General features: G+C 36.5%; 5 protein-coding genes across 7 annotated transcripts in view; 2 read left to right on the forward strand and 3 right to left on the reverse strand.

The window, feature by feature from the left end:
• Positions 1–22679, reverse strand: part of LOC6576689 (discoidin domain-containing receptor 2) — a 162680-nt gene that overhangs the window by 12774 nt on the left and 127227 nt on the right. The window lies entirely within an intron of this gene.
• LOC6576685 lies at positions 3655–4308 on the forward strand. The gene has a single exon (XM_002002637.4). The coding sequence runs from the start codon at positions 3692–3694 to the stop codon at positions 4250–4252; it is 561 nt and encodes a 186-aa protein (XP_002002673.1). The 5' UTR covers positions 3655–3691; the 3' UTR covers positions 4253–4308.
• Positions 14834–16793, reverse strand: LOC116803957 (uncharacterized protein CG1339). The gene is made up of 2 exons (XM_032729248.2): positions 15567–16793; positions 14834–15510 (listed from the first exon to the last, which is right to left on the reverse strand). The coding sequence occupies exons 1-2, from the start codon at positions 16644–16646 to the stop codon at positions 15328–15330; spliced, it is 1263 nt and encodes a 420-aa protein (XP_032585139.1). The 5' UTR covers positions 16647–16793; the 3' UTR covers positions 14834–15327.
• LOC6576687 lies at positions 18861–20251 on the reverse strand. The gene is made up of 2 exons (XM_032728754.2): positions 19985–20251; positions 18861–19134 (listed from the first exon to the last, which is right to left on the reverse strand). Exons 1-2 carry the CDS (start codon positions 20224–20226, stop codon positions 19083–19085), a joined length of 294 nt encoding a protein of 97 aa, XP_032584645.1. The 5' UTR covers positions 20227–20251; the 3' UTR covers positions 18861–19082.
• On the forward strand, positions 20339–21265 carry LOC26528086. 2 transcript variants are annotated; one of them, XR_004363861.2, is made up of 2 exons: positions 20339–20738; positions 20807–21265. XR_004363861.2 is itself a non-coding variant. In XM_032728753.2 (2 exons), exon 1 carries the CDS (start codon positions 20339–20341, stop codon positions 20684–20686), a length of 348 nt encoding a protein of 115 aa, XP_032584644.1. In that variant the 3' UTR covers positions 20687–20709; positions 20807–21265. The 2 variants fall into 2 exon arrangements, 1 of the variants encoding a protein (XP_032584644.1); XM_032728753.2 differs by having other exon boundaries at positions 20339–20709.

Genomic DNA, 22679 nt, shown 5'->3' on the forward strand with positions numbered 1-22679 from the left:
CCCCGCTACCTACGTATGCCGGGCAACATTTGGTGCGGCACGCTTTTTGTCAATTGCAAATCGATCGAATTGAAATTTCAAGCTGCCTCCATGTTGCTTCCATTGTTGTGTTCAAAGTTGTTGTTGTTGCTGTTGTCGTTGTTGCTGTTGTGGTGTCGCCTGGCAGCCTTTGAATTGAATTTCCCTGTCATTGATTTGCAATTATTACTAAGAGCGCCTGCCAGGCACAAGACCCCAGACCCAACTGTTCAGCTAATCTACACAAATCTGACGCACAGCTGACCACGACTCGCAGTTGGAATGGTTGCCACCACCAGCTAGCTGTGTGGCTCCACCATCGATGAAGAAGGAGGTAGAGGAGCTGTGGGGGATTGGCTGTGGGTTTAACTTGTCGCGCGACATGAAACGATTAAGGCAGAAATGCTTTTGGCCATGCCGTTGGCTTCTGGCGTTGACTCTGAGGTGTCCACTGGAGGTGACTTGGCCATTATGCAGCAGCAGCTGTGGGGTTGAAGCATAGAACAACAACAAGTAGCATATATATAAATGAATACATACTCGCTATATTTATTTAGAGGTATGTATGTATGTATACCGTGTGATTGATCACAATTTTCGAAAGTAATTAGAGGACCATGTGGCCAGCAAGCAAAGCCAGCAAGCAGACGCCAGACTTGGGAGGAGGGCATAGCATTAGACGTAATTACTCTGTAAATAATTCGTAGCGTTTCAGGTTCCAAAGTGTCAGCTCGAAGGTAGACTATGGACTAAGAAAAAGGCTTTAATAGCCAATCAAATTATTTGGCTAAATTTGCAGATAAGCTGCTAGAATCGAATGTAGTAAAATGAATTTAAGTCTAGACATATTTATTTTATGCCTAATTAATTACCAATTAAACCAACATATAAAAGCAAAAAATTGAATGATATTTGTATTCCTATTTTTTAAGAGTTTATTTTCTCTTCCGAAAATCCTCGCTGATTAGCATTTATGACTAAATCGCTTTGATAAACAATAATTAATGAAAAGTATTAGATACAAAATAAAAAAATTTTATAACTATTTAATAAAAAGGTAGTCAAAATAAATATTTTATTTATTATAAAATTATTTTGAACAAAATGTGAACAAAAATAAAGTATATAAAGAAAAACAAAATATGTTATTCATTCTTTATCATTATTAAACGTTTTTTATAATTCGTTAGCTAGATTCAAATTAATTACCTTAAATGCTCTCATTTTGGTCTGTTTTAGCGCTGTTTGATTTCGTAGCCATAAATCAGGCTTGGGTCAGCATGCACTTGGCCTCAACACAATAATATTCATTAGGAGCTTGAGCCATACATTACGATTCAATATTGCATTTAATTAACCTTATCCATGCTCTAACTCAGTGCACCCTCTTGACACGTTGCCAACCATACGATGTCTAAGTCGTCAGTAAAGTAATCAGTTTTCTTTATGGCCTCTGTAATTTCAATGGGCTAAATGCTTTGAAAAGCGGCAACCCCAAAAGGCAAATGCATTAAGTCTGTGTCCATACTCAACATAGCACGCGATGCTGGCGAAGATTGCCTTGGTATCGTCGCCTTGGTTGTTGGGTGCCAATAATGACAACCAACATATGCACGAGCGGGCGCAAAACAATAAGCAGTCCAAACTTAACGACAACTAAATCCAATTATAAGCACTGAGCGCAACAGGAGCTGTTTTGGGACGTCGGCCAGGCCGACATTGAACACGTGTGCGTAACGAATTTTCCACAGATATGGAACGCTTGGGTGTGTCTGTGTGTGTCTGTGTGAGGGGGTTGATTCAGGGGGGGTTGGCTTTAAATGCGGTTCTGCTTTTGGTTTCGGTCTGCATTGCATTGCATCCCGCTGAGTGTTGCATAAAGGTTTACTTTTCATTCATGCGTCAGACAAAAGGAACAACCCTTACAAATGCATTGCACAAAGGAGCTGCTGCATGTTCTTCCCTTCTGCGTATGTCATGTGCAAGTGTGTGCGTGTGCGTGTGTGCGTATATGTGTGTGCTTGTGGCTCTGTCCCACCCACCATAGGCGAAAAATTGTAATTAAACTTAATCCGCTCAATTTGAAACGCACGCCAAGCCGAAAGTACCTCACTCAATATGCCTTCATTGCCCTGGATTGAATATTATTTATATGCATGTATATACCCTGTAATGTAGACGAGGAGTGTATATAAGCTAAACATAGTATTTATGGAATGCAATTTAATTTAATGAAATTTTAAATATATTATTTATATAAAAATAAATATTTATAAAGAATTTTAACATAGTTGTATATTTTTTATATACATAAATATATTGGATATATTTTTCGTCTTGCAATCAAAATTAAAAATGATTCAAATTACAGGGTATGTATATAAAAATTGAATCCGTTTTGCATTGCCATTTACTTAATTTTAATTAAAATTGTCAGAAAAGGGATTCGGGAAGCCTTGCAGTTGCCCAAATGCGTTCATGTGTTAAAAAATGTGCATAAATTATTGAATTAGTGCGTTTGCAACAAATTTCTCGCGTTCTCGATTGCCCTCGCTGCGTTGGCAGTTGGCTGCTTTCTCTCTGTCTCTTTCTCTCGCTGCCTCTGTTCGCTGAGCCAATTTTCATGCTGTTCGCTATTAATATGAAATTTTAAAGCATAAATTAAGGCGCCAGAGCCACACTTGCTTATAATTTATGCATGGCGTTGACTTTGGTTCGGTTCGGTTCGGTTTGGTTTGGTTTGGCTTTCATTTATTTATTTATAACATTCGCCGCCAACTGCCAAAGGGCTGCGGCAATTAGTTCCAAGCTCCTTGGGGATGTTTTAATTATCGTATTGTATTTTTCGTTTTTTTTTTTTCGTTATTCCATTATTGTATTTGTTACTGCTGCTGTGCGATTTATGCGAACGATTTAATAATGCAAATTAATTCAAGCGTTTCCTTTCACTTTTTTGGAGCTTTTTATTTCTGTTTTTTTTCAGTGGTTTTATCATTTGGGCGGCTTTTGTTTTTTGGTTGGGTTAGGCTTACAGCAGTGACTTGATTTATTTGTATTTATAAGGTGGGCGTGGCGCAATTGATTTATATGTGCAATGTACAGAGCTGGGCACAGAGAGTGTGTATAGATTTGTAAAGAGTTTAAATGCTTATTGAGAGGTAAATACGTTTCATATATATGTATATATATATATATATACATAAATAAACGACGTAAAATTCAAACATAAAATAAGTATTTCAAGCTAATAATGTAATTCCATTACAAAAAACGTGATAATACTACGTAATAAATCAAAAACTATGTATATGGATAACCACAGTTTCTCAGTAGAAAGTCTATTTTTGTACTACTTGCAATTGTGTGTTTGCTCACAGCTCTCAATTGTTATCAGAAAACCTTCCGTTAACTCTTATCAATATTTTAGTTCCCTGGAAGTTAGTCAGTAAGCAGTCAAGTGACATTTAATAGTATTACAAAATCTTTTACTAAATTTTGTCAAGTCTTATCTATATTTAATGCAAAAGGTTAACCCCCCCACATCCCCAGAGATTTATAACACTAGTGCTTATCAGTGTGATTCCCTAAAATAATAATCAGAAGCATATATAAGTATGAAGCGTATTCCACATGTTCACAACAGTATTTGATTTGTTATCAAACAGTTAGCACGATGTATTCATCGATGAAACTCTTCGCCTGTGCATTTATTTTTGCCCAGCTGCTGGGAACTATTCATTGCAGTTCCTACGACACTACGGATAACTGGGTGATTTCCGATAAGACGTATAATTTCCCTGAAAATGCTGTGCTCGGAGGCATCGATTCAGATGGTTACTACAGCTATGTGGGCCGCACAGATTACGCTAGCTCAGTGCTGCCAGCACGTGTTAGAGCCGAGACTGGTTACGCTACCTTTAACAACGATTCATTGGGTAAGCGGGCCCCCTACTACGAGCTGTTGGTATCCAATGCGACCCTCACCTATCACTGGGTGCGCAGCTACGATGGGTTTAGAGAGAAGCATGCTGTATCTGTTGGCACAACCGTTCAAGATGAGCGCGTCTACGTTTGTCGTGCTAAAACCGATGGTGGCATTTTTATCGGCACCCTCTATTTGTCAAAGAGGCTTTGCTTCATCCGCGACGAGAGTTTCCCTCTGAGACAGTTCAGCAAGTACGAGGTGCTTGTTCGTAAAGTTACCCCAATACACAGGGCAGCCATCAATATTTAAATTAATTGATTGATTTGATTGTTAAATAATAAAGAAATGAACATGAATAAATTAAATTTTGATAAATTAAAACATAAATCAATCGATTCAGGGTATAAATATTTAAATTAAAGAAAAGCTGAAACTAAGTGTACGAGTTTCAATTTGAAAGGGGCAACTTAGTAAAATGTAGTAAAAAATAATGTTTTAAGTTTATTATCAATAGGTTCACTGAGTATAAATTGTTTTCTTATATACGAAGCTAAATATGCTTTGGATACCATACATTTTAATCCCTCCTCTTTTTTTTATATATTAAAATGCATGTCAAAATTATTTTTTCCTCAATATATTTTTCATTGTTTACTAAGTTTTTAGACCGAATATTCACAAAATTTAATAAAGCAGAATAGAATTCACAAATTTAATAGAATACTAAAAAATAATTTTTCTAAATAGCAACTTTATTTACTTAATAGATACTTTTTACTCTTATATCTATGAATATATAACATTTCTATACGGCTCTACAACTATTTTTAGTATGCTAGAAAAAAAAACAAAAAAAAGAGATTTTTCTACGTTTTTGCTGTCTTCAATGGCATGCATGATGCTTTTGCGCCAACGAGAGCAACAACACCACTAATACACTCTGCTCGTAAGTCTCGGGCATCCAGTGAACATGCCTGTTGGGCTGGGTCTGGTCTTGGTCTTGGTCTTGGTCTGGTCTGGTCTGGTCTTGGTCGGCATTGGTACATTTTGTAGCTCAAGTGCTTTGTAGTTTTGCAGTGATTTTATTAAAATTTTACTGTCATAGTAAAAGTTTTATTATGAGCACGAGTTGCTTTTGCTGCTAGTTACGTGAGCCAAAAACAATTCCCGGCGCATGCCAAAAATAATATGAACACAACCGAAAGCGACAAAAAGAGACAAAGAGCGAGAGAGAGAGAGCCTCACACACCCAGACAGTCAGAAGTCAGGCAAGCTCATTCTGTTTATATAGCAATTATGTTGTTGTTGGCATTGCGCTGTCCAGACTTCACGCATTACGCCTAGGCATGCATATGCAACAAGCTGCAGCAGCACTGGCAGTTACACAAAAACAGCTGCATGCAGTGGAGCGTCTTTGTTTTTATGTCGAATACCCATTGGAAAAGAGCGAAAGGGGCATGATAACCTATGATAAAATTTGTCAACTTTCTAGAGAAGTAATTACTAAAACATTTAATTTAAAATATACTTAAATCATTTTTATATTTTTGGTGAATTAGGCTTTTGGTTAAAGCGGTACAGTCGACTCTTGTTATTTCAAACCTGCGTTATTTCGAACCTCTCATTAATTCAAAGTTATCACTCAGTAATTCGAACTAAAAATCATTGCTAAGACGCGGTTATTCTCATATGGTTTAACACTCGACAATTCGAAATATTTTAAGAGTCCCTTGAATTTCGAAATAACGAGAGTCGACTGTCTCTATCTCTGTCTGGACAATAAATCTAAAACTTTGTAATCTTGTTAAAATTCTCTTCAGATTAAATTTCGACTTTACACTGTACAAATCTCAAAGTAGAATACATAAGTATAACCACAACTCTCTACACGTATAATTTTCGAGTATTAGTTATACGTTTCGTAGTTGTCTGCTAGGGTATTCAGTCTTTTATCTCTACTAGCATTCCTTTGTCTAGGTTTTATTTATTTCTTTGCTCAGTGCAACACCTTCTGCTCCCAGCAGTGAGCTGACGCTGGAGTTGTGCACAGTTTATGCTGCCTGCTTTTAGGCTAATGTGCTCATTTTATGCAAGCGTCTCCCGTGCTGTATGCTTCATGCTCCCATGGTGCATGCTGCAAAGTGTGCACAAGGATTTTTATGCGAAAGGCAGCCCGTTACCCGTTACCCAGCACACGGTTTGCCCGACGGCAATGTTTCATTGTTTGTTGTTGCCGTTGTTGTTGTTGCCGTTGTTGTTGTTGTTGCTGTTGCTGTGGCACACTGCCAAATGCAACAGCTTGTGTTTATAATTGAAATAATTGCGAAAAAGCAGACATAATTATATTCTTATTCCCATTGTTGTTCTTGCCTGCATTCACAACATTTTTTTGTTTTCTATATATATAGTGTATATATTTCCTTTTTTTTTTTTTCTCTGTCGCTCATCATCATCATTGTCGTCGTCTGTGGGCATAAGGGTGCGACTCAGCATCAGCCTCGAGCTGTAAGTTTATGAAGGATAGTTTTTGTGTTATCAACTCTAGCCGTGTTCTGGTTGAGTTGGGCATATTTGTTCGGTCATTAAATATGCAACATGCTCAGACAGGTGTGGATGCGCGTATTAGAGGTGGATGTAGATAAGCTACTTGGAGAATTTGTGTTTTAAGTTTCTATTTATAAATTAACATAATATAATATCATTGATAGATATATAATATTGGCACCTTTATAGGGAATGGTCAGTCATTTATACTTTTACAGTTCTCTTCATATAGCCTCCTTAAAGGCCTTTCCCCATTTTAATTGCACAACGTGTACATCAAAAGCTGGGCTCATTTTCAAGCAATTACTTTAAGGCCTCATCACGTTGCAGACTTAATCGCTAAGCCGCCTTTGGGCGCATTAGCCGCAACAATTTTCAGTTCCGAGAAGCATTGGTGCCTAATAATCAACCCTTTTGTAGCTAAACAAATATGTTTGCTAGCGGTTGCCTAAAATGCATGCAAGACAAACACATACAAACAAACACAAACACATATACAAAGACGCGTGCGCGTATTTTGGCCAGGTAATGCAACGGGGCCTTTTTGGTTGCCTGGCCAAACTTGCCAACCGAGCAGATAAACTTCAAAAAGCGCCTTGAAAAGCGGCTTAAAACTTCTTCAGGCGCAGCGGTCCTTGGTCCAAGCGAAACTCTATGACAACATTGACAAAGGCAGCGTCAGCTGTGCGAGAGACAGATAGTGAGGACGACAGCGAGGAAGAGGTGGAGGGAACTAAAGCAGAAATTAAGCATTGCCATGGAGGCGCCGTGTCTATGTGAGATGATTGATTGAGCTTTTAGTTAAATTGCGCAAGCGGCCAGCCCAAGCGCAAACAAGTACAAGCGAGCATCTTAGTGAAAAGTTCCATAGTCCCACCACCCCCACCTCGTGGCCGCAAAATAATAATATCTCTATAATATCTTCATTGGCCCCGCCGCACTTGAAGTAAACTACGAAGTCGTTGGCAAAGCAACAGCTTCGGGCTTATGTCTGGCGTGTACCGAAAATTATTTTTACATCAGCTGCGCTGGGACTTCAATTTCCAGCCAAATACCCAGTATCTAGTTCCCTGCTCGGTTATTATAACTTGAATAGAAATTTGTGGGCAAAACTGTGATTTTGCTTAAGTTTTATATGTTAGAAATGTTGAATAACTTAGCCTCAAATTACTAAAAAAAAATAAAATAAATAAAAAATAATAAATAATAAAGAATAAATGAAATAGACTAAGATTTTCTAGAAGTAGCATTTAATTATAAATACAAATACAAATAAAATATGAATAGATAAAAAATGCAATAATTCATATTTTTCTTTACCAACTCTTCAGTCTTTAAGGAGTATGTCATTATTCGAATACAATACAATAACGATAGAGATTACTTTGTGTGTTACCTTTTCCCCAATTTCTGCAGAATTTTGTTGCTACTTGCTTTCTTAGTTAGTTTCGGTATACGCTCCCGCTAAAAGTTCGACTTTGCCTCGGCTAAAAATAATAAGCGGGCGTACAATGTGCCTAATATTTATCTTGATAGGCCGCAGAGCCTAGTCAAGCCAACCCACACTGACTATCGCTTTTCTCTCTCTCTCTCTCTCTCTCTCTCTCTCTCTCTCTGTCTTTCATTCCACAAAAAACGTCAGCTGTGTTTGTCTTAAGTTTTATGCGCGTAGGCTGCCAGTTATAATCAAAAGTTTTGTTTGCCTGGCCCACGTGTGGAAGTTGGCGAGATTAGGCAGGAGTAGATCATCATCAAATTCCAATATTCGGCAGAGAAATCTATTAGTGAATTACTGGAGCAACAATGCGTCGAGCTAAGATCAAATATTTGACATTTAATTCCCCGCGCAACAGCTTCATCAACTACCACATAATCCAGCAAATTTTTTAGCACTTAAATTTGTACATGACCTGAAACTTTTCTCTCATTTTTTTTTTTTTTTTTTTTTTTTGTCCGGCGTTGCCTACTTCTGTACTGCTAATCCCTAAACTGTCGCAAAACTTTTGTGGCAGCAGTAACCAACAACAATAATAAAAGCAACAAAACAAAAAGGAACAAAAAAGAAGAAAAAAAATAAGTGAAGGCAAATGGAGAAAAAAGGCCAACAAAAGTTTTGCAACAGATAAAAGTGCAAAGTTTGGGGAAAAGCACAAGACAACGGCAAGAAGGAAAGGAAAGCCAGGCGAAAATTACAAACATTTTCAATTATCAAGCCAAACAAGGACGTTGACGTATTGTCTGGGCTCTCATTATGCCATTACCATCATATAATTACAGCCTGATTATTGTTTATTAAGTTAAAATGGCGCCGTGGAGTGTTGATAAATGGCCCCGTACAGAAGGCCCTTTTGTTGTCCTGGCTGTACTTTACCTGTGCGGCTTCGTCCTGTCCATTCTGTCCATCAAAAATGTGAAACTGACGAGCGAGTGCTCACCTGGATGGCACTTATCAAAGGGTAGTAGGCCCTTAATTTCACATTCATTTTTCAAGAGCACCTTGCGGTAGGGGCAACATCAAAATATCGTTAGTTTCTTTTGTTTTTTTATTATTGTGTGTTGTTGTTGTTAATTTTTCAAGTGTCACTGTCAACGCTCTTCTTACTAAACTTTCTTGTTTGATTGAAGGCAATTAGGGGAATTGGGAATCTTTTTCGTCTCCTCCTCTTTCTTATTTTCTTTTTTTTTTAGTAAATATTTGGAGAGCAGATGATGTCTTTGTAACTGGTCCCTTGGGACTTTAAATTAATTAATCACATTAAATGCTTTGCGGGCTAGCCCCAACCCAAAAAAGTAAAAACGTTGTCAAAGCGAACTATTAAGATCAAAGATAATGCGCAAAAATAATGATGCTAAATGTTGGCACAATTATGCCTCGCTATTTTCCACTAATGGACGCTCGCGCCGGCAGGGGCAAATGGATGAGCAAAGTGCTTGAGAGTTTAGTCGTAGGCGAAGTCTGGCAAAAGACGGCATTTCAATTAATTAAATACGCCCCTAAAATGTTGGCGCATGTATGCTGATAATTATGATGTAACAAAAAGCGAGAAGTGCTTTGAGAGTTCCGGAACTCATTTTAAAAATGCCCACAAAAGAATATTTTAAGTGAAATGTGTTTTAAGTCAATTGAAAAATCTTCTGAAAAAAAAGTACCACTAAAAATGTACTCAAACCCAAAATATACTTAATTCACTTCTTTTAGACAACTCTTCAAGTTAACCTCTTTAGATTATTTCGCAGCTGATTTAAATAAGTTGTGTCTGCTCTGTTCTCGACCTAAATAAATCAGTGTAGTCGTGCGGAATTTTCTTTTGAAAATAGTATAATATAAAAAAAAAAAAAAAAAAAAAAAAAAACGAAAATAATGAAAGAAATTCAAAACTTTATCCCATTTGGGCTAGAAGCCACTGTAAAGTTTTTCGTAAGGCAACTGAAACAGAAACGAAGAAATGCATTCGAGTGTTAATAAACATGAATACAATGTTGGATGCCGTCTAAAACCTTTTTTTTCTAGGCTCCGTTATCATTGGTTTCTTGCAGGGCCTCCTCCCATTTGATTTCAATTGGGAGCTGTCGGAGGAGAGTCTGTGAGCTGAAGCCATTGGGTATTACCTACGGCCTTGTCTTCAATTAGCGATAATAATATAAATGATACGAATGAGTTTTTCACATTTAACTTTTTGACAGCTTGATGGGGGTACGCTGTTACAGCCAATCGCTAATTGACAGAGGGATTGGCCTCGGGCCTGCAAACCTGCCAGCCAGGCAGTCAGGCTAATAGGCAGGCTGCCTGGCAGACAGGTCGGCAGCACTCTCGATCTGGCTTTTGCTTCGTTTGTGTATTATTTAATGGCTTCGCTTGTTTTTTAAAACCACAAGCCTAAAACTGTCAAATTGGCAGAAAACGCATCAACAGTCGGCTAAAAATATAACATTTTCAGCTCAGTTAATTGTAAGCATGGTTACATTGCTGTCAACCTAAACAAAGGTACGTGAAAGATTATTGTTTGTGGACATGGAATATCATTAATTTGTAAATATATATTATGATTTTCTTACTCTTATGGAAATTTTAATAGTCCGATTGAAATATCTCCAAGTTCTTCTTAAATAATATTTATTATTTTAAGCGAAAATAGTTGTCTATTTAATGTGGAAAACATAACATTTTCAGCCCAGTTAATTGCAATTGCAGTGAAATTGTTTTTACAAACGTTTTTAGGGAAATGAAATCTAATTTATTTATTTTTTTACGTATATGTATGTATATTCCATGCAATTATTAAAACTGAAAATGATAATATTTTTAATAAAACGAAATAAAAATCAGAAATAATTTCTAGTTTTACATAATGTAAAATATTTTGGAAAAAGATTAGTTGAATAGAATTTCTTTGAAATTTGTATAAATTAATATGTAATATAATTATCCCAAATAATTCTAATATTTAATGCAATAAAATATATTATAATTCAGTATTTTCGTTTGATTATTAAAGAATTTTGTACTTTAATTCGTCAAGTTTCAGTTCAGATTTCACTGCAATAATTTTTGTGTTGCGCCACTGTGGCTCAACTGACAACTGCAAAATGAAAACTAAACACAATTAAAACTAACGAACCTGGCAAAATTTGCACAAAATAAATTTTGTTTTAAATGTTATGAGGCTCATATTGAGCGCCTGGGGTGTGCGGGAAGGTCATTTGCTGCGCTGGGTTGAGGTGAGTTCGGTGCTGCTGCTGTTGCTGTTGCTGCTGCTACTGCATTTTCCTGTTGGTTCTAGTTGATTTAATTAAATGCATTTGAATGCAAATGCCTGAAAATGCGTAGCGCCGTCTCTGAAAATCATCAGCATATGCGGTTTACATACTCCCACATAAATGTTTTGAAATATATGCTACCGTATGCATACGAGACGCACCCAAGTGCATACATACACAAACATACATAATATATACATATGTATATATATATATATATATGCAGCTTAGTTGTAACTAAAACAAAAACGGAAATGCTGAGCTTATGTTACTGACAGCGCCCTCTGGTGTTATTTTATGGCAAAATATATTTAGGCAGACAGTGAGTGGCTTGGTTGGGTCCGCATGGTTAGCTCACATTTTCATAATGCTTCGCAGATTTTCATGATGTAAACGTGCTGCGGGCCACATTTAATCAAAAATTGCAATGTTATCAACTACAAAAGCAGAACTCTAACCTCTGGCTGCTCGTCAAACCGAAGTTTTCAAATTGATTTTTTACAAAGCTAAATATCTTGACCTATTTAATCTTTTCATTGGAATTAATATATTTTAGAAATTTTAAAAATATATATCATAAAATACAAATATGTATAAATATTTAAGAGATAAAAAACAATAGTAAAAAAAATTTAAAAAAATATTTTTTATTTTTTTATATAAATATATCTAAAATCATAAAAATTGATATGAAATAAATAACATATAATTAGCTATTGAATGTTAAAAGCAGCATAAAATTCAAGCAACAGTTTAATGAATTAATTTAATTGAATATAAATGAATATTTGACAATTTCAGGGCTTGCATATGAAGAGTAAATTGAAAATTTGATTGAATATTCCTAAACTAGTTATCTGTAGTAGAGCACACGCATCGTCTACAGAGCTATTGACAGTATTGTTGGTGCGGGCAACCTGGCATAACTAATTGAATACATAATTTACAATTAAGTACGTAAGCTACTTTAATATTTATGTCTATAAATGAACAGAGACACAGACAGATACAGAGAGAGATTCACACACACACGCACGCACAGAGAAAATCTTAGAAGGCACGCCCACTTTAGAGTGGGCGCTCGGTCGTCCATTATCGACCATCAGTTGTGCCAACTGCAATAAATGTCAATTATTCATGAATTTTCAATAACTTTAACCAAGGCAAAATAGAAAAGTTTCCTGGCTGCCGTCGCCGTCGCCTTCGTCGTTGTCGTCTGAGCTTGAAAAACTTTTTAATAATATGTAAATATGGCCAATAGAGAGAGAGAGAGAGAGAGAGAGAGCAAGACAGTGAGAGTGAGAAGAAAATGAGGCGAGACGAACAGGCGTTAACTAAGAAGCACATAAAATATGATGCCAAACAAAATGAAAAGAGAATTTACTTGAGCGACAAAGTATATAGAGAGAAAGAGAGAGAGAGAGAGAGAGAGAGAGAGAGAGAGAATGCGGGATAATAGTAGATGGTGGGCTTGGTGGAGTACAAACACGAAACGTGCTCTCAAGCATAGTTATAATGGTGAATAATTAACAGTTATTAATAATGACAAAAGCAGCTGCGACCGACGGCAACTCAAACAACTGTAGCATACTTTTTTGCTGCTGCTGCCCTTGCTACTTTTTCATTCATTTTGGGTTTGGGGAGACGACGATAGCGCTCTCGCCCCATTTTGTTGTTGTTGTTGGGGGCCACAGCATTTGTGCACTTTTTGATTTAAAATTCACCGCCAATAATAATAAAAATAAATCATACGCCAGAGCAAAAGGCGACATGGTCCGGCATTACGTATACGCAATGTACTCGCGACTTTTGTTTTGGCGCGTGCGGTGCAAAACTTTTTTGACTCTTGCTTAATAATTTGCTATAATTTATGACTATCAAGCGCCGTTGCCGTTGCCGTTGCCGTTGTCGTCGTCGTCGTCGTCGTCGACAGTAGCTTTGGCTTTATTATTGGATTTTCGTAGCTAGCGTCGAGCATCATCGGGCGCTCATGTCCACAGACAATTTAAACTTTATGCCAAAACGTTTCTGAATGCTTAATTAGTTCTTGGGCAACATCAGAGGCAGCATCGTTATGTTTGGGTTTTGTTCTCAAAAGTTTTGTGGGGCTAACGATTTAATTTGTTTGCTTATTTGTCCTGGAAATCGGCTTACAAAAACATATTTCATTTAATTGGCATTATAAAATTTAATGCCAAGTCTTAGTATATTTCTAGTTGCCAGAGATATACAAGATTTACAGCAACTGGAATGGGGCTTTGATTATGTTGGAATTGATTGTGTAAATATTTTTCAGCTAGAGCGAAATTAGAGTCGACTTGAGTTAGGTCATATATACATAGTTCATATAATATGTACTGACATAAATTCGGCAGTTAGGTTTTTAGTGAATTTTGTTGAGGGATTTAGTCAAAAATTCATTAGTCAACATTCTTCGACATTCTTAAAAATAATTAATTAAATATGACAATTGTTAAAATAGGGACTTTCTTACAAAAAATAAATATTATAATGCTATATATGTTATGATTATAGTTGAATAAAGTATTGATAATTTATTTCACTTTTATTTGATGTTTAAAACATCAGTTCTGATCATAAAATGTCCTGCCACTCTTTAAACAAGTTAAAGGAATATTTTTGAAATAAATAATTATAGTTGTAATTCACTGTTGACTATTCAATGCGTTTTTAGTTCAATTAGTCTATTGACTAATTAGTCATAATATTGAAAAAGAAATTTCTCAAAAATTTTCAACTGCTAAATTTATTGGAATTTAATATTCGAATGACTGCGAAACGCAGATTCATTTCATGAACTGTGTTTGTGGCATCTTCAAATACCATTCATCCCCTGCTCAAACGTAATACATTTTGCCAGTGCGCTCAGTCAGGCATAACAAAGCGCCAATGGACCAGCAGTTGCCATCCTTCAAGCCGCCTGCACAGCGCACCAAACCAGCCGAACTCAATCCAACGCAACGCAACGCAACGCAACCCAGCCCAACCTTTCACCTTTCAAAGGCGCTGGCAGCAACTGCGCCCACATTAAACTCAATAAAATAAATGTGCAGCCATAAATTACACAAAGTGCGTCAGTTACACACACCAAATGGACCACCTTCCATTCCCTCTTCGCTATTATCAGAGCCCAACCGCTTGCCTAACAGATGCTCCTGCCGCTCCTGCTGCTACTTGTTACCAAAAGCAGACTATGCAAAAATCGACAAGTGCCACAATTTTTTATGCAAAATAATCCTTTGGCTGGGCCCATTGATGAATTATAGCAAATTAATTTTACACTAAAAAGCGACAAAGCTAGGCACAATGACAGCCTACAATACGCCCCCATGTTCCCATGCACACCTCGCTGCTGCTCTCTTATCAAACCATTTGCATGGCTGACGCTGCCTAGGCAAACAGTTTAACCATATCAAATTCAAATTCGCATAAATTTTGGTAGCATCGCAGTTTGGGAAATGTACAAAAATCGATTCCCAGCAGGAAGTGCCAGAGCTCCACTTTTTTTTTTTTTTTGCTTCTTTTCCTGCTTTTGGGGGGCGGCTCCGATGAGTTGTGGGCTTTTTTTTTTTTTTTTTTTTTTTTTTTTTTACCAAAAGAGCGAAAGAGTGAGTGAGCGAGTGAGTGGAAAAGTAAAAAACTCCAACCAAAGTCAAATCGATTATTATTTTATCGTCTGGCGCGGGTGTAGGCTGTGTGTAGGTTGAGAGCAAAACACGTTCGCTCTCGGGGTTGGTTGCATAAAAATAAATTTCAATATACCAGCAAAATGTATCAAAAATGTTGTTAGTATTTTTCACTCTGTGAAGACATTGAATATCGAATCGGCACGTGACTGTTGAATGTTATTGAGCGGTTGCTGTTATTGAGTGTAAATTTATAAAAAGTTTTGGGGCTCAGCAAGTTGTTCATGGGCTTTTGCTAGGCGTTTAACTAGTTGAAGGAATATGCAGAAAAATGTAGAATTCATGTTGAATTAATGCACATCTGGGATATTTCAAAAACTTTCTTATAAAATATATGTGTTTATAAACATGAATGTTTTAATTTTATTTTTTGCATTACTTGTGTGTTACGCACACTTTGTAAACACGATTTGTGGACACTGTGTACTGTATAAAGGAGAGAGCAGTTACGATCACTGTCAGGAAGTAATCAAAGGCAAATTCCCGATCGCCGATTGTATGCAAAATAATCACATTATGCAATGGCTCCAATTTCTGATGAACAATCAGAGCAGTGTGCTGTAATCATGTGGAAAGATATTATATGCTGCCATCAAGTGTATTTCGTAACTCACCTCATTGTTCAGAACCTTTAGGCGAAAATCGTTTGGATCGGCTTTGCGAACACACAGAATATTAGCGAGTATAATTTGTTGCTGCAATGCCGACTCCTCGCTGCGTATGCGATCTGTGCAGATGCCAACAACTAACATGTTGAGAATTGGTATCAAAGCCGGCCCGAGGCTACCATCCGCAATGATATACATTTTGTCTTCGATTTCATCGTCGGAATAGATAATGCACTCGAGCAACAAAGTCATATTGAAAATACTCGTGAATATTGTCAAGTAGATCGCTGCAGGCAACCAGGCGACCCTCTCCTGAATGCACTTATGCAGATTAATGATGCGTAAGTGCAGTTTGAAGAGCCACAGCAGACGCCCATGATAGTGAGCAGATATGCAACTCTGATAGCGGTTGTACTCGAGAAATCGTTGCAAAAAATAACTAAAATTACGATACCAGTTGAGTAGAATCAACTGATAGATGAAATAGCCAAGAATACAGTACTCGAGGAGCAGCCAATATAGGAAGTTAATCCAAATAAATGTCATATGATACCACATGGAATCTAGCATTATGTACACCAAATACAGTTTGCAAGAGTAGACGCACAATAGACACATTTCAAAGTGATATATCATGCCGAATTTGCGTTTTATGGTTTGTGTGATATAGAAGATTTCATTGATTATATGCTTGATCAACTTTCGATCATCGAATGAATGCAAAAAAATAAATATTCGGCGTAGGTCAGATATGATAAGGCCCTGGACGAGCAACCCAATCATATAGTTCTGTCCGCCGCTGTTCTCGACTCGAAAAATGTGTAGCCATAAGACCAGGGTAAGCACTAAATAACTCTGAAGATCCAATAATACGAATACAAATTTAACCGTCACGACTATTTTCGAGATCATATGATGATACTGAATCTCCTCCATCCGCATATGCTCTGCATTGTAGCGCAGCTTGAGGAAATGACAAACACGCGCAATGCCATAGAGCAGCCAAGCAGTACACTGAAAGAATCGACGGTAGATTGACTGAGCAAATCCGCCACTCAGCAAATTGATGTCCTCCGTATTCCACATGGTCAATGGTCAATGAACGAATGAGAGGCGACTTGTGATGTGTATGCGAAACGTTTTGGGCGAGTTTCTTTTATTTATGTGTTGGCCATTAACAAGCGAATTAATCGAAATGACCTAGGCAATTGGCACACAATTATTCTCGTATGTGAGGAAATGTATATACAAAGAAGGAAAATCAATAATGAGTGGATATAATATACCAAAAGATATTCAATTCAATAATTGAATTTAGCGAAACACTAAAAATAATATTTATATATATGTATATTTATTTATATATATATATATAATGATTTATATGAGCTACAAATATGCATTATAATATACACGCTAAGTTCATTAAAAATATTTATATTCAATTCAATTAAAGATTTTCTGCTGTAAAACTGCTTGATTCAAAAAAATAAAATAAAATATTATTTAATTCCATTTCAGTTGTCTTTAATCCAGGTTGCTTTTCTTTGGGCGATTTACTCTGCCTTCCGTCAAAATTTACCATGCTTTTCAAAGCAAAAAAAATGCCTCGAATCAGGCACACACAAACACGCGCAGAATGAGAGTTTGAACCTATAATATTTTTGCCAAAAGTAAAGTCGCACAGCAAGTGAACCGCATATACAGACGTAAATATGAATGCAAGTAGGTTCAATGCACCAAAGAAATGAGAGAGGCAGACGAGCATCCCAGTCGTGTAAAATACTTTGGCAGTGCCATTTTCCCAATGGAAATGAGAGCGCCGGAAAATGCAATTCTTGTTGCTGTAAATAAGAGGAAAAAAATGGAAGAAAACGACAGAGAAAAGCATACTGAGCCGTTGCCTGGGTAACAACAACATCTAGTGCAATCCCATGCCGTCTAAGCTTCATTATGCCTGGCACAGCAAAAATATATAAATACATATACATATGCATACATATATACATATAAATACATATATATTTGTTTCTACGACACCGCATACATATATGAAAAGTACTCATGTTTCAATAAAATGAAAATCCTTAATGAATCCACAATCTGCTCGCATTATGATGGCAAAGGGCTTGGGGAGTTTGGACTGTCTCTTTTGATATCCTACTACCCTGTAATGCAATTTTGAAGAGATTGTTTTATCTAAGTTAAACTGAACACATTTGAATATTATAATATTATTTATTTATTTATTTTTAAAATTTTATTTCTAATGTTAAATATTAAGAAATATTTTAAAATTTACAAATTTAGTTATTTGGAGAATGGAGATTGAGATTGAAAGGTTGACCGCGATTTGAGTAGAAAGATATTTTTATACTCTAATTTTTAAAAATTAATTATTAAATAATAATTAAAAGTCTTCAAAAGAGAGTTAATTATGTCAATAATTAAAGGATTTTCTGGACATTTTCTGCACATATAAAAAGAGTAAAGTAAAATTATACAAAATAGGCCATCTTTATTTTTGATATTTATGCCTAAGGGTAAAGAAGGGTATTTCATAGTCGAGCAAAGCCCGTCAGGTGTAAAGTGTCTCCTGTTATTTATGTATCAATTAAGTCGTATTCCCTTGCACAGGGCTGGATTTGTTTTAGTCTCTGTGAAGGCATAGGGAAAGTATGTTTTTTTTTTTCGGGAGTTGCATTTGGAATTTGTTGTCGTGTCGACAGCTGTTTGCTGTCCCGTAAAGAACGACGGCAACGACGAAATCACAGGCTATGACACCCTAAGCGCATTTGGAAGGCAGGCAACACCCTTGAAAGAAAGGGTAGCGATGACGCCCTAAGACTTAAGCTCTGCATTCAGCGGCAGCATCCACTGAATGAATTGCGCGATCTTGTAGTGAGTGGGGGCGTTTTGGCTGGGTGATTAAATGCGAACGCAACCCCGCCTTTTATTCACTTTCTGATTCTCTTTCATGCTAACCGCAGTATGGCGGTGACCCAACCCGCACCGCATCGCCCTCTCCGCCCAATTCATTGTTACATTTTTGCAATTATAACTCACTTTCCCCAAAAATTGGGGTTGCCGTAGTCGCAGCTCTCGTCGCACTGTCTCTCTAAGTCTGTTTCTGAAATGTTGTAAGCATTTCTCAAGTGCTTGCATAGACAATGGTCTTTAAATAACAATGGAACATGCGACGTTGCCAAATTGGTAAAAGTAGGCTAATAGCTGCGGATAGAGTTCTGCATGAAAAGTGAACTCTAGTGGGTGTTAGCTGTACTGTATAAAAAAGGGTTATTCATAAAATCAGAGCTCCATTGCTATTTTAATAAGAGATTTTATTAAATTTTTGTAGTCTGCAAAGCTCTTCATATTTTTTTTTCAGTCTCAAGACGTAAACATTTATATTTGTAATGATTTTCCATTTGAAAATAGATACGGACATATTCCTGAGCATATACATATATATTCATTCGCATTTCCATGTTTTAAGCAACTTATGAGCTCGTGAATTTATTTCTATATCTCTGGAACATGTTGATTTCTTCTTGATATTTTCGTTTTTGAGTTTCTGCAAAAGAAATGTGAATGAAAATTTGCAATTCATAAATTATAACCTTTGGCAGCAGCCAAACACTGACAAAAACAAAAATGTACATATGTATGTATATATATATATATATATATATATATATATATGAAAACACAACTTGAAAAAGCTTTAAGGCTAATTTCAAATCCAGTCATGACCTTCAATACCCACACAGAACAGTCACCGTAAAAGACAGCCAATATATAATATGGAATTTGTGGAAAAAATAGCTTCCGGCTATTTGTGAAAAATCAGCAGCAGGAGGAGGCGGAGCAGCCCACAGACCAACAAAAGCAAGAAGAATTTTGCACAGCACAGCAAAGTACAGCAAATGTTGTGCAGGCGAAAAGAAAAGATATATGGTTTATTAAATATTTCAAGCCTGTGGCCATATTCAAAGCAAACACACATGCCCCCAGTGGAGGAGCATCTTTTTCATGTGGCGGCTGTGGAATGGTTACGGTTACATATATGCGTATGAGCGTATGAGTAATTGAATTTAAACGTTGCAACATTGAACCAGCATATGAGAATTCTGCTAATGACTGCGGCAAATTTTTCAGCTACTGTTTTCAACTTGAAATTTGCCGCACACTCGAGACAGTCTAAGAGGCAGTTGAGTTAGGCAAGTGCATTTTAATTTGTTGCTGAAGTTCTTTTAAATTGCAATGAATACAAACACATACAAAAATGCACACACACACACACACACTTAAGAGATCAATGACAAGCGGTTCTGTCAGTGATGTTGCCTTTACCAGTGCTAAGTGGTTATAGACCTCTATAGATTGGCCTATTACTTTCAGAATCATGCAACGGAATGTTATACCCAATTCTATCTGTATCCAATTCCAAGTCGATATCATCATCTTGATAATTGTAGACAGTGGTCGGGAAAATCTCCTGCCATTTGGCTATTTTGTATAGCAACAATGTGATGAGGCCCATAATCCAGCCACAGACGGCGCCAAATGCAATGCAAGTCGCTGTCTTGATTAACAATCCGTAGTCCGAGTGCAAATGGTAATTGAATATGGCCAATTGCTTGTGCAAATATTCCTGGAACTCCATGATAGACGAATAATTTAATAACTGAAATTTTTCAATAGTTATTCAGTTCAGGAATTGTTTGCTCTGATTATTCGTGACTGGAAACGAAAAAGTGAGTTATATGTGTATCTAGATGAGAATTACTAGTCACACAGTCTTTGAGTTTTACAGTATTAATCTATTTATTAATAAACACCACAAAAAGAGAAATTGTATCAAAATGTTACTAAATCCGATTGAAGTGATTTGCTATTATGCGGTGCAACCGATAATAGATTTCTTGGCACATTTGTTGAATGCTGGCTATCGTATGGCGTTTTATGTTTGTATATGTGGTATTGGCGTAATGCTTGGTATTATTCTGGGTTGCGTATCTGTTATATGTTATAAGTACGCAAATCCCGTGGAACCAGAAGAGATACAGAAAGTCAAACCGGGTATGGATATCAGGGAGACAAATGACAAGCAAAAGTTGAAGTAAATTAATTTGGATAAAGTATACAAGTAAAATCAAACCATTTCAAATAATTGAAGTAAATTTTTGAAATAAAATTTTTAATATTAATTTGCAAATTTGTATTTCGTTTTTTTTTTCCACTAGTTCAGTCAAATTTGCAGTATTCACAATTCACTTCATTGGCTTTCGTATGTGACTGACAAATTCAACGCGAATCGTTTCATTTTTTCCCTTGCCACGCTTGCCCCAATATGTGCCCTTGTAAAACATAACGCTCCAAAAATTGCAAAAGTCAATGAAATGTTATTTGACATGCACAAATAGAGACAACGAGTGGAAGCCACATTGCAGAAAGAGAGAATACAAAAAAATATCGTAAAGTCTGCGTTTAATTTCAACCAGTCAGCGGATGCTCTAGTAATGAAGATTTTTTTTTTTAAGTATTCTGTGCTCTCTGATATGAATTGGGGAAAAGTGTAATATAAATACTTGTTAAGAACAGATTGAAGGGTAAAGCGTTATCTTTGTATAAATAAGTGATGGGCAAAACTTCAATTGAATTTCTGTTGAATTTTAGAGAATAAAATTGATAAAAGTCTTTAATTAATTAAATCTCTTATTAATATGAGCTCTAATATTTTTAGATAAAGTATGTTTAAATCTCATCTCGATCATTTCTATTGATCTATTTTAAATAAATTATATTTTGGAGGGATTTAGCAAAGTTACTATAATTAATTATATTACCTTATTATTTCTTCGATAATTATTTTTATTGTAATAGCGCTTATGGTTATCGGTAATTATTTCTCTGATTATTTATTTACATTTATTTTACATTTATAACTATAATTGTATTGTAAACATATTTGTGGTTTAATGAATATTATTAGCTTACATATTATTCCCTTTTTTTGGTTCATATCGCAAAATTTAAGGATAGATTTTATTATATTGCTTGTGATTATTTAACAAAACATGAAAACAAACATTATGCCATAAATTCTTGCGGGCATAGAAAATCCATTGTAGAGCCGCTTGTAATACCCCATTGTGTACCTCTGCTAAAAGACATAAAAAAGGAAGTGCAATAGCCACCAAATGTACTCAAATTATTCTCTGAGCACATTTTAATTTCCCTGAGGAAAATACGGTAAAGTATGCAGTCAGCGGGCAAAAGGAGTCGCGAAAATACACAGAACTATATTTAAGTTAAAATTTCGGGGCACTGCTAGCTTACCCAAAGGATGTCATTTTGCCAAAAACGCAAAATATTAGCAAAAAAAAAAAAAAAAAACAGAAAAAGGGAAAATCGTGAAACAGGACCACATAATAAAGTACAAAAAAAGAAAATGAAGGAAAGCTAAACAGCGAGCAGGCTGGGTCAAAAGACAACGTCTAAGTGGCATGCAGTTGGCCCATGGCATAAAGACAATTTAAGGGCACAGCAGTTCATAAACAGGGCGCGCGCGCGCGCTCCCGTCCGCTCGATGAAATGAAAAACGACGCCGAGGCGAAACCAAAAACCAAGCGATATAAAATTTATTTTAGTAAGAAAATTGCGTGACACACAGAGAGTGAGAGAGCGAGCATGGGAGGACGCTGTAAATGGCAGTGAGCCAATGGCTGCCATCCACAAGTATATTAAAATGTTGCCCTCTTAGTAAGACATCCGCTGAGAGATAGTAAAGAAAGAGTCGTCGTCGTCGTCGGCAGGCGATGGTCTGAGAATAAAGGAAATGATTGGTTTTGGGCGACATTTTCGTTGATGTTGCCGTCGTCTGGCCCAGCGAAGCAACAAATAGCCTCGTTCTGGAAATTGTTGCAGCCAAAAAAAAAAAAAAAGGTACAAAAAAAAGAAACAAGAAATGGCTAAAGTTTTAGCGAGTCGCAAACTTTGCACTGCAATGCAAAAACGCAAGTCAACAACAACAAGAGCAGCAGCAACAAGAGCAACAACCACAACAGCAGCTACAGTGGGAAAATTAAGTTTCTGCGCCGATGCGCTGGCAAAGGA

The sequence above is a fragment of the Drosophila mojavensis genome, unplaced genomic scaffold, assembly GCF_018153725.1.
Source record: "Drosophila mojavensis isolate 15081-1352.22 unplaced genomic scaffold, ASM1815372v1 contig_36, whole genome shotgun sequence".
Classification (NCBI taxonomy): Eukaryota; Metazoa; Arthropoda; class Insecta; order Diptera; family Drosophilidae; genus Drosophila; species Drosophila mojavensis.

Coding starts and splice junctions, on each gene's coding strand:
- LOC116803957 (XM_032729248.2), bottom strand. CDS start 16,646: ATGTGGAATACGGAGGACATCAATTTGCTGAGTGGCGGATTTGCTCAG. Junction 15,511..15,566: donor TAAAGGTTCTGAACAATGAG/GTGAGTTACGAA, acceptor ACATGATTACAG/CACACTGCTCTGATTGTTCA.
- LOC26528086 (XM_032728753.2), top strand. CDS start 20,339: ATGAGAATTACTAGTCACACAGTCTTTGAGTTTTACAGTATTAATCTA.
- LOC6576685 (XM_002002637.4), top strand. CDS start 3,692: ATGTATTCATCGATGAAACTCTTCGCCTGTGCATTTATTTTTGCCCAG.
- LOC6576687 (XM_032728754.2), bottom strand. CDS start 20,226: ATGGAGTTCCAGGAATATTTGCACAAGCAATTGGCCATATTCAATTAC. Junction 19,135..19,984: donor TTGGATACAGATAGAATTGG/GTATAACATTCC, acceptor TTTCTTTTGCAG/AAACTCAAAAACGAAAATAT.